The 27,514-nt window shown below is 45.1% G+C and overlaps 1 protein-coding gene across 1 annotated transcript in view; it reads right to left on the bottom strand.

Annotated features, from left to right (window-relative positions):
* The window catches only part of ESYT3 (extended synaptotagmin 3), a 235,185-nt gene that overhangs the window by 35,906 nt on the left and 171,765 nt on the right, over positions 1 to 27,514 (bottom strand). The window contains exons 13-15 of the mRNA XM_085647487.1: positions 23,954 to 24,013; positions 23,794 to 23,859; positions 2,873 to 2,938 (exon numbers count right to left, since the gene is read on the bottom strand). Coding sequence (XP_085503613.1) covers positions 2,873 to 2,938; positions 23,794 to 23,859; positions 23,954 to 24,013 — 192 coding nt within the window. The remainder of the gene's footprint in view (positions 1 to 2,872; positions 2,939 to 23,793; positions 23,860 to 23,953; positions 24,014 to 27,514) is intronic.

The raw sequence follows: 27,514 nt of genomic DNA, 5'->3' as shown, positions 1-27,514 counted from the left end.
ACCTCCTGCTACGGAATGCCTCTGCCTCTCTTTTTATGGGTTGGACCATGATTTTGTTTTCTTTTAGTTGCACGCAACAAAATTATGCTACTTTAGTGTCTGTTTTCATTTGTTGCGCAACCGTTGGCACCCCAACGCACAGCTGTAGGCTATAGGACGCCGTAACATTTCTACATAAACCAAAGAGATAACCAGCCCACCCTTGATGGCTTTGCCATCTGACTGCTGCTGTCCTCGGGTGTTTATTTGTCCTCTCTACTGTTCTTTATGGCTGTTTTGTTTGTGGGGGCTGTCTTAGGGCCACCCTTCGAGCGCAGGACACAGGATGCCCGACTGCTTTAAGGTAGGATAAGGCGGCATTGTGGTACAGTTGTGCACTTACAAAGAGAGGGGATGGAAAGAGGCTAACGTTAAGAGGGGGCAGAGTGACGGCCTGCAAATGCTGAAAAGGAGCATACTCTACACGTTTGAATAGGACATTTGTCTGACTTTTTTCTGCATTCAGAACTCTGTGCATTTAGTATATTTTTTTTCTCTTTTTGGTCAAATGCTTTTCATTTTGACTTTACGCTATCGTCCTTATTGCCCTTGGATGATTATCTAGATTCCTCGGCGCCCACCATTTATTAATTTCATGATTGTGATATGTGTACTTTCTTATGTTTCAAAATTACTCCCGTTCTAAACTCCTTCCTTTGTATGCATCTGTGAATCTTGCTTCTTGGCTCAGTGTAACTAAATCGTGCACTTTCCCATGTGTGTTCTCTAAATGACACTCATTTTTCAAATGTTTAATGTTGATGTCCCCGTGTTCCTCGTGTACTTGTAACTGAGTTTAGTGTCTCCGCAGTGCAACTCATTCAAACCGTCAGTGTACCTCATGTGCGGCCTGCTATGTTTTTAATTTACTGATGTGTCCGCTAGCCTCAGACACTATTACGAGGCCCTCTTCAAGTGCCTAAGGTTGGTGTCCCACAGGCAGAGACGTTTTAAGGCACATTCAAGGGGCACATTCATAGTGCCAGCTCTGTTCGACAGTCTTTCCCTAATGACCTCGAACAGATTGTTTTAATGCCCGTTTTCCTTTTATTTGTTTTATTGTGGGGCTGTTTAAGTCTATTACAGACATTTTTTCCGAAGAATGTTTTGTGTATAATTCATGCCATAGCCATAATTCTTTTTTAGCAAAACAGGACCTCACAGATGCGAAAAGTGACGCTGTCACAGACATTATTCACAGTAATATTACTGAGTTGCTGCTGTTTTACAGTATTGAAAACACACGTAACTATCTCTGAACATTAGTTAGATGTAAACGCATTTAGAATTTAGATACGTGTGCCTACCAACTGTCAGTGAGCTGGCCAAAGACACCGTGAAAGAGCTGAAACTGGATAATACATTCAAAGTTGTTCTTAACAGGGGCCCACAAAATGTTTGGCCCAGGCGCACAGAAATCCTTAGGATGTCCCTGCCCCCAGGTGTAGTCGTGGGTGAGTTTACTGTGTGCCACTCATCTGCTTTTATGTTTGCCCTGCTTCAATTTGTGGCCCATATTGGTACTTAAAAACCGCAGTGACTTTAACATCTGTCCCTGTATTCGTCACAACTGGCACAACCCTGCTCCGATTCAACTGTAATAGTACACTACCATGCCAAACATACTCCACGTTACCCCTCTCCATTCTACTCCATACCACTCCACACCACTGCACTCTACTCTGCACCACTCCACAATACTTTATTTCACTCTGCGTCACTGCACTCTTTCGCTGCCCTACTCCACTCCTGTCTACTTTACACCACTCCACTCTGCAACACTACTCTGCAACACTGTACTCTATGCCAGTATACTATACCACTTTATTCAAAACCAATACACTCTACACCAATATAATCCTCACCTAATCACGCTATTCCACTATACTCTACATCACTGCACTCTACGCACTCTATTCTACTCTGCGTCTCTGCACTCTATGCCACTGCTCTCAACGCCTACATTGAAAATGGCAATGTTTTTTTACTTTTCATTTGTATACCAATTGCAATAACGCTATACAACTATAATTACCCACTACAAAAAAATTAAAAAAACATTGTCATTTCCATCGCCAACAGCTCTAACTTTAACAAAAGCGAGACCTATTGCATTGCAAATGCTTGTTTTTAATTAGGTGAATGCACAGTTAAGTGGGAGAATTTTCATCTTAATAATTTTGGTGTTGACATTTTCCCTAGTCTCTCCATGAACTTGCATAAATAAATATGAGGGTGTTTTATTTCCTGCATTTTTACCTCATGTTTCAAAGGCACTGAAACTTCACTTAATACTTTATGGGACAGATTATCCTAAATATTGCCTCGCTTAAGGGGTATCCCATGGTGGCCATCAACATGTGCCTTTCGTCGCTGCAATGGTAGTCTTCGTGATTTTAATAACCATATCTGGCAGTTGTACCCCATTCCATGGTGGCGGGTGGCTCATGCCCTCCTCCCCTCTAGTAGCAATAGGACCCGACCATTGCAAGTCACAAGGATACCTGTTAGCTTAACACAGCAGCACCGCCCAAACAAAGAGCATCAATGGAGCAGCACTAGCTTTGGACACACCTGTCCCTCTCAGATGCTTAATCTGCTGGTGAATTACACCTATCAGCCCTCTATTGACTCAAGAATGCTCCCATACACATAAGGTCCACCAGCACAGAGAAAACAGTGGAGGTGTCCTCTTACGGTGAGGCCGGCTCCACCCTCTCCAAGCGATCTGTAATGGGTGGTATTGAGCTGTTCTTGACATACCGTGGGCCCACGTTCGCAGTATTAGCTGAAGAAGGCCCTTCTAATCTATACAACACAATAAATATCCTACCTTGCTTTTCATACTTTTGTTTCCAACACACAGCAGAACGTAGCAATTTGGATCTTTGTCGCTCTTCTTCATTGTCAAACAAAAGGAAAAAACAAGTGATTAATAAAGTTGTTTAAAGAAAAATGCAAGCTCGCCTAAATTTCTGAAAATGCTTTACTCACTAGAAATAATTAACATACTATTGTGTTTGCAGTGACGTGTTTATTGCCATCATGCCTTTAACAATAATAAAATCATGCATGAAAAGCAAATAACTTTGTTAGGTTCAATTTAAGCACAAAACAGTCAGTAGTGCAAGGCAGCAAAGAAGCTGGGAAGCCAAGTAACAGGGAGCAAAAGGAAGAAGGGGTGTGTAGAAGGCGCCTGGTATGGTTATCGGCTGATTAGAGGACGGTGGGATACGGTAAAACGCACATGGTGATACACACTTGTGGTACATTCTGAAGCACACGCTTCAACGCGAAGTTTACAGTAGGCTGCATGCCGTGTTAATGCAAGCACTGGAACTGCATCTCTATCAGGGAATTAACGTTTAAAATTAATTCGGTTTACATTTTTTTTTTTTTTTTAAATTCTTTTTATTTGCATTTTCAGCAATATAACAAATACAATTCACTGCAGTGTGTATAGGATATGTTATTGACGATACAGCTCCCCACCAACACAACATTATCAATAGGATTGCCAGGTGCCAACCCGTCAGTGCTCGGTAATATTCACATGGTCCCCCCACCTCCGCCCCTCCCCATCCCGAACACCTCCCATATCACATTCATCGACCTCAGCGCCCCACGATCTACCTGGTTCCCGTCCCCGCCCAGCCACCATCAGTGAATAGCACTGTTTTACAGTGCTTGAAGCGTTGTTTGAGCCAACCAGTGTGTGAATGGTTCTCATATGTCCTTTGGCCGCGAGCGCACTGGCAAGAGCTCCCAGTATAAAGCGAGTTGCGTCTGGCAGTATACAACGCTTTTGATCCATTCCCTAATGCTAGGCGATGTAGTAGCTCCCCAGTGCATCGCGACCTGTCTTTTGGCAAGCAAAATGAGTATGGCCGGCAGCTTACGGTGTTTAGGCTTGACCATGTGTAAGATCCCTAGTAGTGTAGTCTGCGGAGTGCATGGGATCAGTAGGCCAGTGATTGCACGCACCAGCTCCATTACCCTGGCCCAGAAGGAGGCCAACGTGGAACACTCCCACGCCATATGTAAGAAAGTAGCTCCGTGTGCACTACAACGCCAGCAATTGTCTGTGTCTCTCAAGCCCATGCTGTGGTAAATAAAATTCCTTTACCGGGACTTAAATTTGATACAGAAACATAATAAAATAGCTCAGTAAAATGAGAGGCAGAATCCGTGGTATTAGAGGTTCGGAATGGGCTTTATTCCAATGATCGATTATAATCGGTTGCTCCAAGTTCCATCACCACGGGGGTTCAGGAAGTGAAGTACATACTTTATTGACAAGAAATGATTTTTATAGAACATTCATTACAATGAAGCAAATGCAGTAGGCGTAACAATTGATAAGGAAAATGACGATTTACATGCGTAACCGAAAATGGGTGTAATAAGGAGTAAAAAGGAACATAATTGGTTATGATGTCACATATAGGTGGATCTATAAGATAATACTTGGCATAGATGCGCGCGCAGCAGCATGACGTGTAATTGACGTGCAACTAGGGGGTGAAGGGGACTTGACATTTAGCTCTACATGTGGAGACAAAAGTCTGGGGGGTCAAGTCAACCTAATCCCAAATCATATCTAACATCCTATGTTTAAAGAACTATGTTATCCACAAAAGAAGGACTCTCGGACAGAATCTATTCTATACTGACTGTGCGTGCGTGTACAAGCGTCTAAGTGTCTACACTAAATGCGAGGGGGTAGGAATATTCCATGGTAACGGGGCTATGAATTACTTGCATGAGGACAGAGAAGCCGAGCCTTTGCTCAGTAGCTGGAAGAATGTTTACTTAAACTGCTAGACAGGAATGCATCGGCTAAGGAGTGAAGCAGATAATTTGAAGGTGAAATACAGTTCTTGGCAGAGAATAGGCTGATGTCAGGCTTCGTGAGCCGCGCAGAGAATGAGACAAAGTTCATGGTCACAGATGCAGGCTCAGACTCGAGTTTTCAGAGGCAGAAGGCAAGAGGAGTTTGATGACAGAATCAGTGCCTACTTGCCTGGACTGTAAAATGGCATAAGTGAACCATACAAAGCCGGTGGCCTTTCATATTTGGGAATGGAATATCCGGCCTATTCATGGCGGATCTGACAGAGGACATGTTGACGGTGGACGCACATGTATTTGCGTCTTCATAACTGGAACTGGAGGGAACATACATGTACTTGTGACATGCACATAGAACCGTTGGGGTCCAAGATAGGGGACATAACTGACCAGAAAAATCCATATTTCCACATTCCCTCCTTGTCCCCTACTTGCCCGTTAAGAGATATCAATCTTCATCAATCCATTGATCTGTTCATATAGCATCATTTGTTCTTCTTTCTTCTTCCGTGACGAATGAAATCTTGGTGGTGGAATACACGATGTGGTACACAGACCACAAATCGCTGGTCCACATTGTAGACATAGACAGCAACTGAATAGTATGAGAAGGTCAATACCTAGGAAGGATAAAACTCTCCATCCCCAGGCTGATATCACACTCCAAAACCAACTGGACCAAGTCCAAGTGCCTGGGTTCTGGTGTATCTGGTTTACAATCTTATGAAGGCGAGTGATGGCTTTATATACAGATGGCGAATTTTCTGGTATGAATACGCAGCAGCTTGATCCGATGACCCTACAAGCTCCGCCCCTATCAGCCAGGATGACGTCAAGGAAAAGACGATTTTGAAGCACAACAATCCGCATAGCAGACTGCTCTTCTGTTAAATTGCCTAAGGCGGAAATAGTCTCATTCACTACTGCTTCAAGGGTTCTAGTTAATCTACGTATCAGCTTACTATTAGTAACAGTACCTATATAGGGAAAGATGCCTTTTTTAAAATCTACATACTTGTCCCATGCCGTCTCAGTGTAATCGACAATGGGGAGATCTCTCCGCTCTCTGTTGTGTACTAAATGAATATTTCTATAATAATCAGGAGGAGCTAGGAAAACAGGTGGCAAAAGGAATGCAATGTAGCAGGTACCATCCCAATCTAGAGGTAGACGCATATATGCAGTCTGACCACATATAAAGTAGGAGTGGCGATAAGCTCTAAATGAAGATTTGCCTTGATCACTGAATTCTACTATAGTAGTGCATTTACTATGGCCCATATGTATGGAACCAACCTTTCTTACACACAATACATCCTTCGCTGGGAATACTGACATGGTGGGTAAGACTAGTTCAACTTCGGATACGACATTTAGAATCATGAGATTAGGTGTAAAATTACCTAATCCATATACTTCATTTTCTAGATCAGTTCCTGTTCTTTTGGGGCGACCCTCCTTGTCAGGGTAGCAGACCTTGAGTAAAACTAGGTTCAGGTTTCCCCACACCCAATGATCTTGGTAAACTGCTGTGTCTGAGTCTATGGAATTGATTAAACTAAACCATGCTCCACAGGAGCCATTATGTGTAAATGGATGTGGAAAGAAAGGCAGGACTCCTTCATAATTCTGATAGGGAGGGAGCCGGCCACACACCCAACAATTAGTGGCATTACTAGTCTGATGGGAATGATGTAACATACTAATGAAAGTGTTATTGCGCAGCGCAAGTCTATAAGACAATTCATGCGGAGGTAAGTCACTAAAAGAATGTTCAGCAGTAACATTATAAACATGTCTAGAAATAGGGTAATATATGTGCAACAATATACTTGCAGTAATTATTAAAAGACTCAAGAAAAACAAGATTAATAATGTCACTATGCAGTGGCTACGCAGTGATTTACAATACGCCTGTCGTTTCAACATTTTCCGGGTGTTTTCTCTACTCAGGTCCAAGGGATACATGTCAGAGACAATTCAACCGCTTCACCTTGGAGAGGACTTAAACAATCAAATTGCTCGACTGGTTGGGCCTAAGCTTTAGTTTATAGTGTTCAGAGTTACTCTGTTCAACAAAAGGAAGTTTTGAGTCAATGGGTGAAGTCACACGAGGTGGGCTGTTTACATCTGCAGGAAGTCCATGAAATTTCTTGATACGACTTGAATGAATCCAGCCTTTCCTGCCTTCAATCTTCACGGCTGTTCTTGTGGTCAGCAGGACCAACTTGGGTGACTTCCACCTGGGCTCCAGCTGAGTCTTTCGGTCGAAATTCCTCACAAGTACGAGGTCCCCCGGAACTACGTCATGGGGTTTCACCTCAGTGTTGTCGGGAAAGGCTGCAGCTACCTGTGAACGACAAGATTGTAGTGCAGACATCAAGGAAGCCAAGTAATCTGTCAGCATATTACAGTCAATATCAGTTATTTTGCGTGGTATAGGCGTCCCCCACATATTTGGTGGTCTGCCGAAGATCACCTCATACGGGGATAGCCCTGTTCGAGAGTGTGCTACCATTCTCATGTAAAAGAGTGCAACGGGTAACGCTACTACCCAGTCGACACCTTTCTCTCTGCATATTTTGGACAATCTGATTTTCAGTATCTGATTATGTCTTTCTACGAGACCTGCTGCCTCGGGGTGTCGGACACAGTGGAATTTCCACTGATATCCTAACAGAAGTGAAACGTGTTTCATTAATTCGGATGAGAACGGCTGGCCGTTATCTGAGTGAACAACACGTGGTAAACCGTATCGTGGGAAGAATTCTCGAACCAACTGTTTGGCAGTAGTCGGGGCAGTGTAATCTGAAACCGGGTATGCCTCTGTCCAACGGGACAGAGCGCAGACAACTACGAGAACATATTTGAATCCTCGACATCGTTCCATCTGGATATAGTCCATCTGGAGGGCTTCAAAAGGGTGATTAGGAGGATGAAATCCACCCTGTTCTACGGGAACGCTTTTTCCTGGGTTAAACTGACAACAGATCATACAGGTACGGACCTTTTGTTTGGCTGCTGCTCGTAAATGTTTATTGAACCAAATGTGTTGGATGCTGTCTAGCATAGCTTTTTCTCCTAGGTGTGCTGGACTATGTATAGTGTTAATTATAACTTGGACCATTGAATCAGGAAGGAACCACACAGACTTTTCCTTCATCATCCATCCTTGGTCCGTTTGGATCCCTCCTAATTCAGTCCATTTCTTTATTTCGTCTGGTGTAGCATGTGTCTGTATGTCAATTACGTCAAGAGTAGGATCTTTAACTGTCATACAATGTGTCGGTGTCGGGACTATTGTCTTTGTCATGTCGGGGGTTTGAGTTTGAGCAGTCTGTTTAGCTGTTCTGTCGGCTAGATCATTGCCTTGGGAAATGATATCAGTAACCTTCGTATGAGCCTTACATTTCATAATTGATATTGCAGTGGGTAGATGTATAGCATCTAATAAGGCATGAATGAGGGGTCCGTGCTGAATGTGGGCACCGTGGGAAGTTAAATAACCTCTCTCTCGCCACAGCACGCCGAAGTCATGTACAACTCCGAATGCATAACGTGAATCAGTGTATATGTTGACTTTTTTATTCGTGGCTTGAATACAGGCTTGTGTCAGAGCGATAAGCTCTGCGGCTTGAGCTGACAAAGTATTTATACGATTAGTTTCAATGACTTCAGTATCTGTGGTGACTGCGTAAGCGGCCACTAACTCTCCTGTACTTGTTCTCATACATGAACCATCTACATACAATGTCAGGTCTGGATCTGACAATGGGACATCGGTTAAGTCTTGTCTGGGTTTTGTCGTTATTGTAATAACTTCAATACAGTCATGAGCTAGTGGGTCTGTTCCGGTTACTGGCAACAGTGTGGCAGGATTCAATGTGTTACAGCGTCTGATTTCTATATGTGGCTGAAACAATGTAAGTTCGTATCCTGTAAGTCGCGCTATAGTCAAGTGTTGTGTTTGCGTTCTATTTACAAGAACCTCTACTGCGTGTGGTACTTGAACTGTCAAAGGATGTCCTAACACTATGGCATCGCTTTGTCTGATTGCTAAAGCTGTCGCTGCTACTGATTTTAGGCATGCAGGCAAAGCCTGGGCTACGGGATCTAATGTACTAGAAAAATAAGCACATGGTTTGTGTGCTCCTGCTTGTTCCTGTGTGAGTACTGACAAGGCAGTACCTTCGCGTTCTGTAACAAAGAGTGTAAACTGTTTTCTGTAACATGGCGTTGCTAAAACAGGTGCTTGACATAAAGCTTTCTTTAGGCTTTCAAAAGCTTGTGTATGTTCCTGAGTCCAAGGGAGAACAGTCGATGTGGCTGCCTCCTGTGTTGTTAACTGAATGAGTGGTTTTGCTAGAAATGCGTACTGAGGGATCCACTGCCTGCAATATGACGTGAGGCCTATGAAAGCCCGCACCTCCTTTTGTGTCTTGGGTATTGGCATGTTAGCTATTAACTGAATGCGGTCGGGTGTAAGCTGCCTTCCCTCCTTGGACAGCGAGTGTCCAAGATAAATAACTCGCTGGACACAGAATTGCAGCTTAGAAGGGGACACCTTGTGCCCCTTTTCGGCTAGAAATTGTAAAACTGTCAGTGATGCTTTTTCACATTCCGGTTCGCTTCTCGCGGTGATCAGCAGATCATCGACATATTGAAGCAAGGCAGTGTTAACTGGCATGTGGATACTGTCAAGTTCTCGTTTCAGTGCTTGGCTATAGATGCTGGGGCTTTCTGTAAATCCTTGAGGTGCGCGTGAGAATTTAAAGCTACGCCCATTTAAACTAAATCCGAACAAATATTGGCTTTCCGGATCTATTGGGACGCTGAAAAAGGCATTCTTGAGATCAATTACAGTAAAGAATGTTGCTTCGGAATCAATAGCTGTCAGTAATGACGAGATATCTGGGACCACAGGAAATTGTGGCACAATGCATTTGTTTAACTCGCGCAGATCAATAACCAATCGATATACTGGCGGGGCCGTTGGATCTGTTCGTTTAAGAATCGGAATTATCGGTGAATTACATACATTGGAGTCTGTTTCCACAACTACTCCTTGGGCAATGAGCTCGTCAATGATTTGTAGTAAAGCCACTACAGCATCTGGTGGTAACTTGTATTGTCGCATTCGTGGTAGCACCACTCCTGCCTTTAATGTGACTCGATATGGTGTAATATTCATGCAACCAACATCAGTAGGGCCTTGTGCCCATAGATGTGTAGGTAAAGTCTGCAGTCGGGGATCCATGTCTCTAGACACATAGTGACCTTTAAAATCACGTAAAAACAACCTTACTCCTTCCGGAGAACAACATATTATGGCTCCTAGAGCTTTCAGTGTTTTTATTCCTAACAAGTTTTCTGGACATGATTTAGTAAGCAATAAATCTGTAGTTCGGGTCAGAGGTCCTATCGTAAGTGGAAGAGGCTGTGATACTTCATTAACAATAGGTTTTCCTGAAAAACCAAGGGAAATATTCTGAGAGCCTGAGAGGGGTGCCCCTGGAACTTCACTACGTTTTATAGTTGTTCGACTTGCCCCTGTATCGAGTAAAAATTTTCTATCTTGGCCTAATAATTCACTATGTACATAAGGTCCTTCTTGATCTACAGGAATCTCGATAAGGGGTAAGTCAACTTCCCTCTCTAGGCTAGTTCATGCGCAACGCTGATACTCAGGATATTCATACTGTGCGGTCTGATACATTTGTCGTGTTGTTGTCTGTGTGGCAGCAACAGGCAACGGTGGTGCAGCTGGCACAAACTGTATTGGCTGTTGTGCGGCTGGCATGGCCTGTGCATGCTGCAGAGCTCCTTGTTCATTCTGATCTTGTCTGAGTGGCCGTGATCTTTCTTGTGTTTTACCTATGGCGATATTATGCTTTAAAACTGGACAATCGTGTACGTAATGACCTGGCTTTTTACAATAATTGCATGTCCCTTTTACAGGTCCTGCTGAATCGGAATGTGTCATACCCTTTTTATGTCCTTCAGCTGGAACTGTCTGGGAAACTAGCATTTTCATTTTCGTGTCTTTCATGCGTCTGTGTTCATGTTCTTGTTCCTCTCTAATTCTATTGTGATGGTACTGTAACATTTGTAACATTTGTGATGGAGTGTTACCTTGCCAGGTACTCTCGAATTTTAATACTCTATTCTTTACTGGGGGCAGGGCATTTTCTACTAATTTTGTTACAAACAGATGCGGGTATGATTCGCTACTTGCTTTTATGCCACTATTTATACCAAAACATTTTTCAAATCGGGCATAGTAATCACTAGTGTCTTCATCTTGCTTCTGCTTACAGGCTGAAATTGTACCCCAATCTTCCTTTTTCGTAGTTAATAAACGTGGCAGTACCTGTACTAGTAAACCTGGTAGTGCTTTAGTTTTATCCCCAAGTCCTGCTCCTGCAGTTCGGGCCTTTTCTTCCGCTTCTAACACTGACCATTCTATCTTTTGGTCTCCTACCTCCCACTCTTTTTCCTTGAGTTTCTCATAAATACCAGCAGGCATCAATACCTTTAATATTGTCATAATGTCGGGATAGGTATACTCTCCCATGAGTAACATGTCTTTAATTTCTCGGTGAAAACCCGCTGGATCTTTGTCATGACTGGGTACCACTTTCTTCATTTGTAACAATTCTATTTTCGATATGGGCGTATATACAAATACGCGCTTAAACTCGTTGTCCTCGCCTTTTATTGGGTGCACTTCTCGTAAGGGATTCTGTCTATCCAGGTGATACGTGGTTCTTTCCTTGACGGGCAATGAGACATGCTCTGAGTATACAAAAAGAATATACTGCTTTCTTGATTCTAGAATTTCTTTAATTAATTTAGTACCTGCACCTCTCCATTTATTCATAAGCAATTCAGTCAATATGTCAGGTAAGGGACCAGGGTCCGAATGCTGACTCCGATATAGTATAATGAGTTGTTGAATCATATAAATCCCAGCTAACCTCTGTTCATCTGGGGTGAGATTCAAAAATGTGCGTGCTACTGTATCATCACTATATTTTCCGGGACTGTCCACCCAATGGACAGCTGCCCTGGCTAAATCTTGTTCATCCATAGAATCGAGAAAATGATAACCCCTTCGTTCTCGGAGTAGTTTGTCGGCGGTTTGGAACGAATGCTCGTTAGACCTTATATTAATTATAGGTATTTGGAAATTCCTGTTATTATCTGGACATATCGGACGTGTCGAGTCAGTAAGACATCTATTACTATTACAAGATCTTCCTCTACCTACATAGGCTATGGTGTCTGACTGTCCTGCGGGCAGTCCTGACCCTTCTTCCTCGCTTTGTTCGAGCTCGTCTACCTCTAATCTTTCCTCGTGTAGGCGTTCTATTTCTTTACGGATCTTTCGGCACATGGCTATTATACAATTTTGCTTGTCATGTCTCCCTTCTGATATATTCTGGCTCCATCTGGTAAGAATTTGCATTGCTTCCGGGTCTACCCCCGGTCGGTCTTGATTTCTGATCACACAATTTATGAGGAAACGTAACAGTTCCCCCTGTATCTCTACTTTCTGGTATTCCATAGCTCTGTTAATACATTCTGGATCTCGCCCTGTTTGGACAAAATGATATATTTTATCTAGATGCGCAGTCATTCCTGGTAACTTCCCTAAATACACTGCGGCTCGTCTGATACGCAATGATGCCAGGGTCATTTTCGTCCTCTTTACCGGGCACAGGATCATATCTACAATCTATAAGAAGTTCCTTAAGCGTACGGGCACTTATGAGTTTGGGTGTACGTGAATGTGCCGACTCTTGAAAAGTAAGTTTATTTATTCTGGGTGGCGTAGAAAAAATATTGGTAGCACCTCCCGTAGCCCCATCTGGGGTGTCGGGTGTGAAAGGATTCGTTGAACGTGACACAGCAACTATAGGTGTGGACACAGCTATAGAAGTAGCTGTAGGAACAGATGCAGAAACAGATGTGCTTGCCGGAACTTGTGACTCGATCTGTTGCTGTAGGGATACGGGTGCTGGATCTTGGCGTTGGACCTCCCTGGTATGCGATCTATGTGGGGCGGAATTAACATACTCGGGAGCTACGTCATCTAAATATGAGGAAAGAAAAACATCTTCTGCGGTTCTAGGATGCCCCTTAGGATGTACCTTTATTGGGAATAATGGGGGTGGCAAGTCTTTCGGTATCTCTGGAGTAGCCTTAGGTAATCCTTCGGCTAGAAGGGGATACATACCATTCATAAGGGCATTTCTTTGTCTATCTACTTGTTCTGATTTCACTCGGATACCTTCCTCAATTAATAGATTTTCTCGAACTTTATTTGAACTCTTTATTCTTTTCTTCCTGTCGGAGTGCCTTTTCTGTGCGTCTATGAGATTCTTTACGCCATAACTCAACGGCGTCTTTCTGTGACTGTCTGACTTTCCTTTTCCATAACTCTTCCTCGACTTTCATGATGCACTCTGCATCCCAGGTCCCCGCTGCGGGCCACCTCTGACTTTCTGGTAATTCCTTGGTGTAGTCTACCCATAAATCAAGAAATAATATAGCGTCTAAGCCATGTTTGTGATACATGAAGTGCCCTGGAGTATCCCTAGGAGGAATAGGGACGGCTTCTTCGAGTACCCCTTTTCTAGTAGTGATCTGTCTTAATTTCGAAAAGAGCGGCATATTGACAACTGATCTAATACTTAATTTTGAACACACTTAATACAAAAGCACAATAATGAACAACCATTCATACCACAATATGCAGGACGTTTAACACATTAAACATTAAACATTTTTTTTTAACCTTTAAAATAAACAACAATGATGATCGTCTGCATAACTAATCACCAAGCATAATTCTTGACAATAACTAGATACTTCGGAATACTTGATATACTGCTAAACAGTACATATACACTGCTAAAACAGTGCAGACCGGATTTGTGTACCCAAACCCGTCTTGACCGGCACAACCTATGTGCACGTCAGAAATGCCTCCCCAGTAATGGTACTCACCGGGTAGCTTCGGAAACGGAAGGCCTCGGCAACTGAACTTGAACCGGACTGGACTCGACTCGACTCGTCGGAAACTGGACTCGACTTCGAACTGGTGGGTCTCTGTATACCTCGGATCTTGCTCTCTCAGCTAGGCTCTGGTCGGGATACTTCGCACTTCTCACCGCCTCGTCTGGGTGTTGATCGCAGCCTCAGTCGCCCCCGCTTGACCGGAGGGAGATACAGGAAATCCTGCTGGTACGCGTTATTGTCCGTCCAGCTGTGGCAGGAGACCGGGCCTGCAACTCACCGCCGGCGCGTGAGATGAGAAAGTGTCCCTGTTCGGGCGCCATTCATGTGGTAAATAAAATTCCTTTACCGGGACTTAAATTTGATACAGAAACATAATAAAATAGCTCAGTAAAATGAGAGGCAGAATCCGTGGTATTAGAGGTTCGGAATGGGCTTTATTCCAATGATCGATTATAATCGGTTGCTCCAAGTTCCATCACCACGGGGGTTCAGGAAGTGAAGTACATACTTTATGGACAAGAAATGATTTTTATAGAACATTCATTACAATGAAGCAAATGCAGTAGGCGTAACAATTGATAAGGAAAATGACGATTTACATGCGTAACCGAAAATGGGTGTAATAAGGAGTAAAAAGGAACATAATTGGTTATGATGTCACATATAGGTGGATCTATAAGATAATACTTGGCATAGATGCGCGCGCAGCAGCATGACGTGTAATTGACGTGCAACTAGGGGGTGAAGGGGACTTGACATTTAGCTCTACATGTGGAGACAAAAGTCTGGGGGGTCAAGTCAACCTAATCCCAAATCATATCTAACATCCTATGTTTAAAGAACTATGTTATCCACAAAAGAAGGACTCTCGGACAGAATCTATTCTATACTGACTGTGCGTGCGTGTACAAGCGTCTAAGTGTCTACACTGAATGCGAGGGGGTAGGAATATTCCATGGTAACGGGGCTATGAATTACTTGCATGAGGACAGAGAAGCCGAGCCTTTGCTCAGTAGCTGGAAGAATGTTTACTTAAACTGCTAGACAGGAATGCATCGGCTAAGGAGTGAAGCAGATAATTTGAAGGTGAAATACAGTTCTTGGCAGAGAATAGGCTGATGTCAGGCTTCGTGAGCCGCGCAGAGAATGAGACAAAGTTCATGGTCACAGATGCAGGCTCAGACTCGAGTTTTCAGAGGCAGAAGGCAAGAGGAGTTTGATGACAGAATCAGGGCCTACTTGCCTGGACTGTAAAATGGCATAAGTGAACCATACAAAGCCGGTGGCCTTTCATATTTGGGAATGGAATATCCGGCCTATTCATGGCAGATCTGACAGAGGACATGTTGACGGTGGACGCACATGTATTTGCGTCTTCATAACTGGAACTGGAGGGAACATACATGTACTTGTGACATGCACATAGAACCGTTGGGGTCCAAGATAGGGGACATAACTGACCAGAAAAATCCATATTTCCACAATGCGATGGAGCCGGCTAGGAGTGCGGTATGTCATATGTATGTATTTAAAATGTATCAGTTGGAGCCGATAGTTAGGGGAGAGGGTCTCAAGCAGTCTACAGCATATATCCCAGTGATAGTCAGTGATTTCGGTACCCAGTTCCGTAACCCACATACTGCGCGCCGTTGGGACCACTATTGGATGATTGCTTTGCATGCGTCCGTACACTCGGGATATTAGTTTACGCCCCGATTCCACGTTGAGCACATTTTCCAGGGCCAACAAATCCGGCGGCGGCGCCGGAAATGTAGGAAACAGCTTTTGACATGTATGGCGAAGCTAATAATAAAGCAGTGTGTCGAGCATCGTCGGGGCCTCCGCACCGCACATCTGTTCCGGCGTGATGAAAGTATCGCCTGGGAATAGGTCCCCCCCCGTGTTAAGGCCGTGTGACGCTGCGCGCTCCCCGGTTTTCATGTTTTGCAGCGGGGGCCACATGGGGTTCCCGCGCAGGGGCACCGACTTGGTGTAGAGAAGGTCCAACTTGGCTCGGCGCCGCAACCCGTCCCAGGCCCACTTAAGTGCGTGCACCGTGTCAATTTCTTTGCATCTCCTCTTATGTGGCGCGTATAGGGCCGTGTTGAGCGGTAGCGGGGCTGCCCTATCTGCTTCTATCGCCACATGCGGCTGAAACGGCGTGGGGTGTACCCAGTAGTGCAAGAACTGCGCCTGTGCGCAGTAAGCATACAGCGTGAAATCCGGTGCTGCCATACCACCCTGTCTCTGTGGGAGAGTAAGGGTCTCCCAGGCCACCCTCGGCTGCCTTCCACCCCACGCCAGTTCTCTCATCTGCGAACGCACTTGGTTCAGAAAACGTGCAGTCAGGGGCAGCGGGATGTTGACAAATAAGTATAGTAGCTTGGGTAGGATGACCATTTTGGCCACAGCTATTCTCCCTGCCAGCGAAAGGGGCAAGTGCTTCCAGCGGCTAACCTTTTCCTCTATCCACCGCAGCGCCCGCCCATAGTTTTCTGCCCACAATTTCTGCATGTCCGTGCTGATCCATATCCCCAGGTAGCGCACCGGACCGGTCGCCCACTCTAGCGGGCAGTCTGGAGTAAAGCGGGGTGTCCCAGTCGTCAGAGGTAGAATGACCGATTTCTCCCAGTTTATGGTCACTCCCGATAGCAGGCCATAATTTATCAACTCTCTCGTCATGGGGGAGAGATTTTCATGTGGGTCCACCACATAGAGTGTAATGTCATCTACGTACATAGAGACGGTCAATTCCCGGGATGAGAACCCAATGCCCCTGGCCGCATGGTGTTGTCTAATTCGGGCCGCCAACGGCTCGGTGGCGATCGCAAATAGCAGGGGTGACAAGGGGCAGCCCGGTCTCGTGCCCCTGCTAATGGCAAAGGACTCAGAGATTAGCCCGTTCACCCGCACACGGGCAGTGATGGTAGTGTAGAGTAATCTGATATATCGAATAAAAGCCTCACTCATCCCCATTCGCTGCAGTAAAGGAAACAGGAATCCCCATTCCAGGGAATCGAACGCTTTCGTGGCGTCCAGTAGCACCACTGCGGCTTTGACGTGTGGGGCCAAATAGTGCAGCACCCCAAAAAGGGTTCGAAGGTTGTGAGACGTGGAGCGGCCCGGCACAAATCCCGATTGATCTGGGCGTATCATGAGTGGCAGCACCGGCTGTAGCCGCGTTGCGAGCATTTTAGCGAATATTTTCACATCAGTGTTTATTAAGGACAGTTGCCGATATGAGTCGCACTTCTGGGCATTCTTATCTGGTTTTAAGAGGGCAATGATGATAGCCTCTCTCATCGACGCTGGGAGTATACCCGCCTCAACTGCCTCAGCGTACACGGCTAATAGCCTGGGGGCCAGGAGATCAGCGTACTCCTTATAAAACTGCGCTGGCAGGCCATCCGGCCCTGGTGCTTTTCCGGCTGCCAAGGACCCTATTGCTTCCTTGACATCTTCCACCGCGAAGGGGCGATCGAAATATCCTTTTTGGTGCGCATTGAACCAGATCAGCTGTACCGTGTCTAGGTAATCGGACAGGTCTTCCAATGTAGGCGCTCCCCGGGAACGGTAAAAGTCTTTATAAAAAGTCCGAAATGTACTCAGGATTTCTGGAGGTGTGCACGCATGGTCACCCCGCTGTGTTTAGACTAAGGAGATGTAGGAGGAATTTCTTTGCGATCGCAGCAAATGGGCGAGCGTTTTGCCCGAGCGATCTCCCTCCCCATATCGGCGGGCCGTCGCATGTTTATGTAAAAATGTAAGCTCCCTATCCGCCTCAGTCTGGTATTCCGTAAGTTTGGTGCGCGTCTCCGCTAGCGCGGTCGCCGAGGGGTCAGAGCAGTACTGCACTTCCAGGGCATGTAGGCGGTCTTCCAGCCCCTTGAGCGGGTTTCTGATGTCCTTTAGTACTCTGGCCTGCCCCGCAATGCAGTGGCCTCTGATAACTACCTTGAACGCATCCCACAGGGTGCCCACCGATGCCACCGAGTTCGTGTTTAGTTCGAAATAGTCGAGGATGTGTTGATGTACGTCCTCGCGAAATACCTGATCTAACAAGGCCTGCGCCGGCAATCTCCACGTGAAAGGTGTAATGTATGGTTTGGGGACTTGTAGCACCAGCTCAACTGGGGAGTGGTCGGATAGGGTGCGCGCTCTGTGATGAACCTCAGATACCCAGGCATGTATATGTGGGGTTAATAGCCAAAAATCCAATCTGGACCAGGATCTCCTGTGTGGGGTGAAGCAGGTGCCCTCCCTCACCGCGGGGTGCAATACCCGCCACGAGTCTAGCAGATTGTATTCCTCCATTAGGCCTCGGAGAAGACCCGCCGTGTGTGGGTGATGTGTGCGAGCGGCCCCCTCCCTGTCGAGTTCCAGTGAAAGCACTGCATTGAAATCTCCGCCCCAAATGTACGCTCCCTCGCCCATTGATTGTGCCTTGAGCCAAACCTGCAGGAAAAAGCCTGGGTCGTCCGTGTTAGGGCCACAAGTGTTAATAATTATTATCTGCATGTGAAACAATTTCCCCAGCAATATTATGTATCGCCCTTCTGAGTCGGCGTGCACCTTAAATGTTTGCCAGGGCAGGCCCTTCCGAATCAATATGGCCACTCCCCGGGAATAGCTGGAGCATCCTGAAGTGTGTACTTCGCCCCATCTGGCATGCCTGAGCCTCTCCCCAGCTTTCTGCATCAGGTGGGTCTCCTGTAAGAGACAGATTCTTCTCTGCCTTCGCGCGGCTCCCGGTGCGACCGCTCTGCTTGTCGTGCAAATTTCAGCGCCTCCTTCGCCTCCGTGAAGATCATCGGTTTCCCCTTGTTCTGAATCCTCAGCTTGGCAGGGTACAACATGGCGTACTTGGTCCCCACTTTTTGGAAGATCTTTTTAGCCAGCAGGAATTCACACCTCGCAGCTTGCACAGCTTGTGTAAAGTCAGGGTATAAGGAGACGGCCATGTTTTGGAAAGTGAGCTCGCCTTTTTCACGGGACAGCCTCAATATTGTGTCTCGGTCTCTGTAATTTAGAACTCGGGCAAGGATCGGGCGCGGCGGCGCTCCCGGCACCGGGCGCGGGCCCAGCGTTCGGTGCGCGCGCTCGACCAGTAACATGGCCGACAGGTCCGCACCAAACAAGTTGCGGAACATACCCTCCACGAACTGCTCCATATTACCAATATTTGTGGATTCCGCAATCCCAATAATACGTATGTTATTTCTGCGGGAGCGGGCTTCCAAATCTTCGTTGCGCCCACGTATCACTTCCAGGACCTTATCCATGCGTAGCAGTTTTTCTCGGGTGTCACTGTGGCCCTCTTCACATTCATCAATCCGCGTCTCCGCCGCCGCAAGTCTCTCCTCGTGCTGATCGACTTTGTGCGATATGCCTTCCATTCGCTGAGCCATGGAGTCTAGTTTGTTGTCTATCTCCTTGAGGCAGCCTTTGAGGTCGCGAAACATACTTTTTATGTCGTCCTCTTGCGTGGGTTCCATCTGCGTTTCAGGGACCACCGTCTGCGACGCCGGTTCCACCTCAATGTTCCGGGCACTCCGTCTCTCGAAATGCAGCTTCGGCTGCTTGGCATCCGGCTTCCCCATTTTTCTGCGGGGGAGACACCTCGGGAGGGTCCCGGGGGGGGGGGGGGCCCCGATGGGTCACTTCAGGTTCCGGCCCTCGTTTAAATTGGCAGGTCTTGCAGGCGCCCGAGTCTCGCCCTCACCGGGCCGCCCTCGCAGCCCCCGCCGTGGGTACAGTCCTTTTCAGCCGGCCAGGCCCAGCAGGTCACCAGCGCGCTCCGTCTGTAGGTGTGTGTCGGCTCCTTTGCACTAGGTATGTGCGCATTTATCGTGTGGCTTATGGGCAGTCACCTTGTGCATGTCACTCCGCCCCTGCCGTGCAGTTACCTCGCCGTCCTCTCCGCCGGCAATCCACCCTTCCCCAGGATGGGCACCTTCATGGGTGGGCAATCAGGCGCCACACACAAGCAGGAGCTAATCGGCACTCACCTATGGGGCGCCGCGGTCATTTCTCCCCGCGCTGGCGGGAGCGTATACAGCAGGTCAGGGTGCTCCTCCGCTTCCAAGGCCCCATCAGTTCGCTGCGCACCCCGTCACTCTTCTCCGCCGCTTGTGTGGGTCAGCCAGTCCACCGCCTGCCAGGTGTCCCGCTGCAGCGATTCGGCTGTGTATGGCAGGCCGGTCCCGCCCCCCCCCCCCCCCCCCAAGTCCTCGCGGCGGCTCCACTCCGCGCGTTGGGGCCCCGGCCCGCGACCAGGGACTCGCGTAGCAGACGAGGCCATCTAGTGCGATGTGGGCAGGCCACTGGTACAGCGAATGGCCATCGCGCCGGAACGCCGCCGATCGCGGCCGCGAAAGCTGTCGCCGGGTCTCCTGCGCTCAGGCACCTCCCGCCTTATCTTTGCTGCACAGAAAAGGAGGCATAGTACGGATGGGCATGCAGATTTTGTGTTCGGCCGGCAGAGCCCCGCTACACGGCGGCCATCTTGCGGCTCGGCCACGCCCGGTTTTCATTTTTTTGAATACACAAGAGTCACACTTGTGCAGCACAATTACAGTGACGGGTAAGGCAGACTTCAACTATGGATTTTAATGTTTAAAGTGTATACAAAGGTGAAAACATTATGTACCAGACAGTGACCATACATGTCCTTGAGTAACCTCTAAGCAAAATCTGATTTCATCACAAGTACCCACTGTATGATGAGCCTGTGAGGTATTAGCGAGGAAAGGAAAGAACAATTGATCAATAACCATTTGGGAAACCTCCAACATTGTTTACACTTAGGTATTTCCATTCCCTGGGTTGACAATCGCTACATGAAATGAGTAAGATGCCAATATTTAGCCTTTTCAGTGTGCTATCTCTTTCTCCTAGGGACTGCAGCAAGGTAACGGCCACACAAATGTTGCCATGTGAATCTCACGATCTAGATTTTGCATTTATTCCATCCAGGCCTTAGCATGTATGTGTGTTCCAAAAGAGTTCTACGGCTACAGAATCCTTAAACAATTTTGCAGAAGGCCCATGTGGAGCCTTAAATACGACTGGCAAGCTGAAATCTGAGTTTAGAGAAGGCCTTGGCATCAAACCACACTAATGCATGTGGTCAACACGGTCTTGTCCTTCACTGACCAGTGAAATGTGAGCTTCCAATGGACCTACTGGAGAAGGCAGATCATGGCCTGCTAATCGTGCAGCTCAGTCAATGCCCTCATATCGACTTCTGATTATGTGACAAGACAGATGGCAAATTAGATCTTAGCAACTTGTTGCAATGCCAATCAGGTAGCATCTAGGTGAACTTTATGAATATGTATGATGAACTAAACTGTAGGAACACATGACGTGACAAACTTTATGGTGGAACTTTTCCAAACGCCTTCTGCTTTGATGAAAGCACTGAATGATTTTGATAGGCTATTATCAAGCCTGCAGCTACGTGAAGGGGCATTTGTATTTATTTGCCTATCTCTCCTACACACTAACAATTTATCATTAAAGAAAAAAATCTAAGAAAATTATAATTTTTCAACCTTCTCAATCACATGCTGGATAGATGAACAAGAGAAAAAAACAAGAAATTCACTACCTGTGGAAACAACCTGCATTTTATGACAACACAAGCTGCACATTCATTTTTATATTACGTTCATGTTATCTGTAACAGACTACATGATTATGTGAATGCCCAACAAAAATATTCCCAAAAACTACTTTGCACCTTTTCTCAACATGAAACAATGCAGCATTGGCCCAGTGAAAATGTAGATTTGTGTCCGAGGCTGCATCTGCACCTGCGTTAGGGCTTGTTGGTCTAATTAATTTAGTATAATACAAGAGATTTTGTAATCCATGTACAAATTTCTTTATAATCGTAGACTTGTGATGCACCCAATCACCGATTACAAAGAAAAGACAACAGAACTCGACTATTACAAGTTATTAGAGTCAAGCACTGACCTCACAATGCCTGCTACCAGCAGCCGAGGTGAAAGGCAGGTCAGGTCACTGAGCTATGTGAAGCAGCTGTTTAAAGCAACGAAATAAAACATTGTTTTTCTTTCTTCTTCTCTATTTTTAGCTTACAGTGACAAGCAGAGAGTACTTTCCAAGCAAGTGTTGCTTTCTTTTTTCTTTTTAAACTGACTCGGGTTCAACTGTTTATAACAGCTGTGTGAAAAAAATAACTAACAGGTTTTTGATGCGTTTAATTTTGCATTAGAGGTCTTGTTTTTATTTTTCGTGTCGGCAGACATGCTCACTCTTTCATATGAAAGAGCCATGACCAAGGTATTAAATGGTTTGTGGGAAAGGTGAGGGTGTGACCATATAGTATGTGGGATAAAGTACCACCTGGCTTATATGAAACGGCTATTTATTGCTAGTCATCTCAGATGTCAGCCTATGGCCTCGTTCCTTTATGTGAGTCTCGGTGACTTGCAATATCCTTATAATGTATGGCAGGGCGTACTTTATCACCTTAACACCCTGGATCCCTGAATTCAAAATAGCGCCCATGAATCTCCTAAAACAAGGTCTCGAATGCACCTGCTTCTCCATGACTATAATAGCAGCGTTAGCAAAGAGTATACGGATAGTTGGCTGTAGACTGTACTACCAACCAGAATGTAAATAACACTAAAATATACACCCAACAAAGAGAAAGTGAAGATGTACGTAGATCTATGAGAAAATGTGAAGATGCGGGATTAAATAGAAAATAAACACACAGTGAACAAAGAAATGGGACAAAAAGGGGACAAATATGCAAACTGAAAGAACAAAAGCAATGTAGCTTAGCATAAGAATAACAACCCTAAAGGTTCTGGAGAAAAGCACTAAAAGTGCATGGATTAAAAGCAGCTTATTCCAACATATATTGCTTGTCCAAAGTATGGTGCAGCTAAACAAGAATGTGCTCACCGGTTAGTAACCGTTTGTATGTGGCATTTGCAATGTGTTAAAGAATCTATTCTGTAATTACCCAGATGTTATGAAAGGGCGTGGGCGAGTATTTGAAGCTCCCGCCTGCAAGTTGCAAACAGGTGTTTAAGGCAAGAGCATGATACCCATTATACCCAATGGCTTCCCACTCTGAGTGCGCCCTAATAGGAGAACTAGCTCATTAGATATTTATGTGGCCAACAAATCACACTATTTTTATGTACGTATATATTTTACAAATTGGCCATTAAAAACAAAACTAGAAACAATTACATACTTGATTGGCTGTTATTTTAGTTTTAATTTTTTCTCTCTCTAAAACACTAACCGTGAGAAGAAAAATGTGTCACATGGCACCTAGCCATTTGCTGGAGCCCAGCCAGTGATGTCATCTGACTAAAATGAGGTTCTTGAAGAGCAGGTTATTATGTAAAAGGATGGGAAACATGAGTGAGACTCAATTTTCCTATGAAATATGTCATATGCTGCACTCTCTCTTGCACCATCACAATGCACTCAAAGAGGTATGGTGTCTATAAGGTCCTTCATTACTTCATGTATTAACTCTACTGTATAATTTTGATACTTAACTAAATGATAGCAGATATAAGACATCGTAACAGGCTGGTTTCCAACCATAATCGTCAATTTCAGAGTTGGGAATATAAAATAATACAGTCCACCCCCCAAAAAAACACTGGTTTACCATCTTCACAAATCAATTTTGTAATTGTCTGGGGAATAGGCATTAGCTCCAATGGCTCATACTTGCTGTCTACAAGACTAAGCTACAATTCTAGAACCTTGCAAGGACTTGTCAATGACACAAAAGTGAATGAAGAGGAGGATTCTGGGAGTAGTTTCCGAGTGTTACTATGATGTGCTCTTCACACTGACCATCATACTGCTTACCTTAACGTAGCTGTTTTTCATCTTCCTTGCCCCGTATTCGCTATTTGAATATTCAAAATGGTGTTTCTGCATTAATTAAAAATGGAAATATTTAAAACTGAGGACACCATTTCACAGAAAGTACTGCATAAAAGGCAACATGGATGTCATGCAAACTTACAGGAAGGTTGGCGGCACTGTCCAAATATACAATAGCCATTGCTGTGGCTTCGCCATTTGCCTAAAAACAGAAAATATGATTAATATTTTTCTACACAAGTGAACATTTTAGAAAATTCTGCCGATGGCAGGAGGGCATTACATGAATCCAGCAGTTTTGAAAAGACATGAAAGGAGTCTCTGCGGGGTAAGCCTAGATGGACAAGCGTGCACTGATCTGTATTTCCTTTTGCGATATTATGCATTTCCATTCCTACAGTATTCTACTCTCATCAATTGTACACTGATAGAGAGCTTGGACCATGAGATACTGAAAATGCAGATTTCTGCTTTTGTATACCTTGATACTTTTATCTTCGGTGGAGACAAGCAGAGATATTTAATGTTTAATCATTTTATCAGTTGCGTTGATCGAGATTCTCTGTTAAGATGCCAATGCGCTTAAGCTAGGGGTATTCGCCACAGTTCCACGAGGGCGGCATTGAAGACAGATTTTCAGGAAAACACTCCTATGCAAATGATTTCCATTTCACACCACTGGATGTATATTTTTTTCATGCAGTTATCCTGAAAATCCTGCATGCGACTGTTTTTCCTGGACCTATGTTTACACGCCTCATGTAAGCCTGGTTACAACAGGTAACCAAAATGTTCTAAACTTTCTTTTCTCCAAATTTACAGCTTTCAGAAAAACAGGGGAAAATACAGGTCATCCTTATTTAAGTATAAAAAATTGAGCCAGAATTCTTACTTTCCCTAGTGGTAAACTATTCTAACGAGTGTGGAGAAAAAAGGATGCACACAGGAGATGGCCGTAAAGTAAGTTGTTTTCATCATCATTGTTGCAAAGATTTGCAAAGCCTTTTGTGGCAAACTAGCTAGTAAGTTGGAAACCACATACGCTCATACTCACGGCAGAATATCACCCAGTGCCAATTAAACTTCTTTACTATGAAAAAAGGTTTAACTGCTGGCAATGACCACCTTCTGACCATACACAATGAAGGGGTGGTGTTTTTCCACCATGGTGGTGTTTTTCCACCATGTTTAGATGCAACTCAAAGGTTTCAAAATGGCCTTCTTTGACAACCAAAGTAATCTATGCAGGAGATAAACTAGGACCCAACACACAGACACTTTGGGAGCGCATGCTGTTGGTAGGCTTTGGAGCTGCACAGGAAACTTATGTGGAGCAAATTCCTAGTGCCAACCCCACTCCACAGGGTCATAGTTTACACTAAAAAAGCATGTATAGTACAGCTTTCCATCTAGCTAACTTTTTCCTATCTAGGGATTGTTGACATTGTTGTAACCAGCACCTTTGCCTTATGTTATGTGGAGTCTGGTTCGAATGTTAAGTGTTGTTTCTCTCTTCCTGGCGACTTTTCTAAATCTAAATCATTTTGTTTTTTTCTGCATACTTTTTTTTTCTCAGGACAAGTTATCGTAAACCATGGAGATTCATTTACCCACCAGTCTTACATTTTAAAGGGGCCCCTATACACTAGTCGCCTTCATTTCATACAATCTACCCCGGGGTCCAGATCATCTGGTCACATCTAGAAGTGAGAATGACCAGCTTCAAACAACCCCGAGGATTTAAAAGTGAGGTCTGGAATAGGTCTTTAAAATGCCTATCCTAGTGCTTTACGAAAGCTAATCTCAGTACTAAGCAGTAGCCGAAGCCGTAAAAAAATCCATGCCAAGAACAGTGACCTAGATTTCATAAGGTAGTAAACTTCATCTTGCAAAGGAAGGTGAAACTATAACCAAAACAGAGGCTGAGATTGGAAGACACAACAGGAGTATAGGCATAAAAACAATACGCTTCTACAATACTGTGATGCGCTGCAGTCCTCCATTAACATAGTTAGGATAGCACAGTAAATGTTACTCCATGTGGGGGGCACAGAGTATTTACCTCTACACATACTATATGCTTTAGTGAGCGCTGCATTATATTTGAAGGACCTTTAAAGTTCCATGCCTTGCAGCTCGTCAGAGCAGCAATCTTACCAGCAGCTCTGCTAAGATCTACATAACAACCAGTTACTGCAGACTTAAATAAGAGGAAGAAGTCTGCGGGTACCACAGACACTGGCCCCTCGGCCCCTCAACAGACAGGGTAAGATGCTCCTTGGCACAGAGACCGGCTAAAAGGCACAGGAAGCCCCAGCCTGGCTTTAGGGGAGGGTCTTCAACACTTTCTGTAACTGCAAGGTGTAAGACCTGCATCAAAACTGGTAATGAAGGCAATATATGGAGACCCCCCATCTTTCTATAAAACAGACATGTGCCATTAGCTCTCCTCAGGCAGGAGGCAACTAAAAATCCCTCTTTGGACAAAAGCAGTACTGGTTTCAAATCACAAAGCTCCTGTTAAGCAGGCTCTATTTTTGCTTTTCGCGTTTCCAGCTTGCACTTCATGATATCATGGAGAACTACCTGGGCCCATGTGGAACGTTAATGGCTATTTCTTAAATCCGATGGGTAAATCAGGTGGTGTTTCGGAATACTCTGGCTATATGGGTTGCAGTTACTTCCACTGTATGCAAAGATGTTGGAAATCATGCATCTGCGGAAACTGCCTAATCAGTCAAAGCTATCTACTGTGGCAATTACATAAGAAAAAAATAAAAATGTACTCCCCTGCCTGGCCAGAAACATGCAATGGCGTTCCACTCCTTTTCTAGAAGGAAGAGTATGCCTACATACTTCCAACCGCAAGTGAGAAATGAGAATGCAACACCACCATTATCCCCAGCAGCAAGTAAAGCATGAGCCTGTAAGACTAGAACAGGTGGGCTGAAGATGGCTCTGCTCATTCATCTCTGACAGCCCTCTTCTGTTTTCAAGCCTCTCCAGGGCTTTCCATGTGTGCCAGTGGTTAGACCAGTCCTGTACAGCGACACACGTCCCCTGCCAACATAGATTATGTGCTTCAAAGTCTGCAGTGGATCATTGTGGGAATGTGACCTCAGGCAAGTTTTTTGCTAGACAAAGACTTCCTGGAGCTTGGACAGTAGACTTTCCATAACTTTACATCCCCAAATGTTAGTATCCATCAGAACACTTCAGTAAAGACACAAGGGAGAATGCAGGAAAAGGCATTTGAGTAGTAATAGCATTATTTCACATCAGTTGGGGTGGCAGCAGAATTGACACCGCAAGCCACCCGAGTGCCAATGACATCACATTGATTGGCATCACAAGGTCTTTCTCCTCCATCACAAATTCCAAACACCATGTTTTGGAAACAAGTCTGCAGCACGTTAATAAACAAGGTGAGATAACAGTCACAAACACCCAGCTACTAAAGAGGCAAAAGCTAAAGTATCAAAATATGAAAGAGTTGAATCTGTTTTGGCAGTGATCGTTGCTTTGGGCAGCATTCTATTGTTTTTTATGCAGATGTGCAACTTTAAAGGAAGGCCAATAAACCAGTTTTCTGTTGCTGCAAATCGAGCGGTCCGTCCGGAACATAATAAGTCACACCCAACAAGCACAGGACACCATCAACACTTAATGCCTTTCAACCTTGCTGCTTCTCATTGATATAGCA

Source organism: Triturus cristatus, chromosome 3_2, assembly GCF_964204655.1.
Source record: "Triturus cristatus chromosome 3_2, aTriCri1.1, whole genome shotgun sequence".
Taxonomy (NCBI): domain Eukaryota; kingdom Metazoa; phylum Chordata; class Amphibia; order Caudata; family Salamandridae; genus Triturus; species Triturus cristatus.
This window is presented reverse-complemented; position numbering and strand designations above follow the sequence as displayed.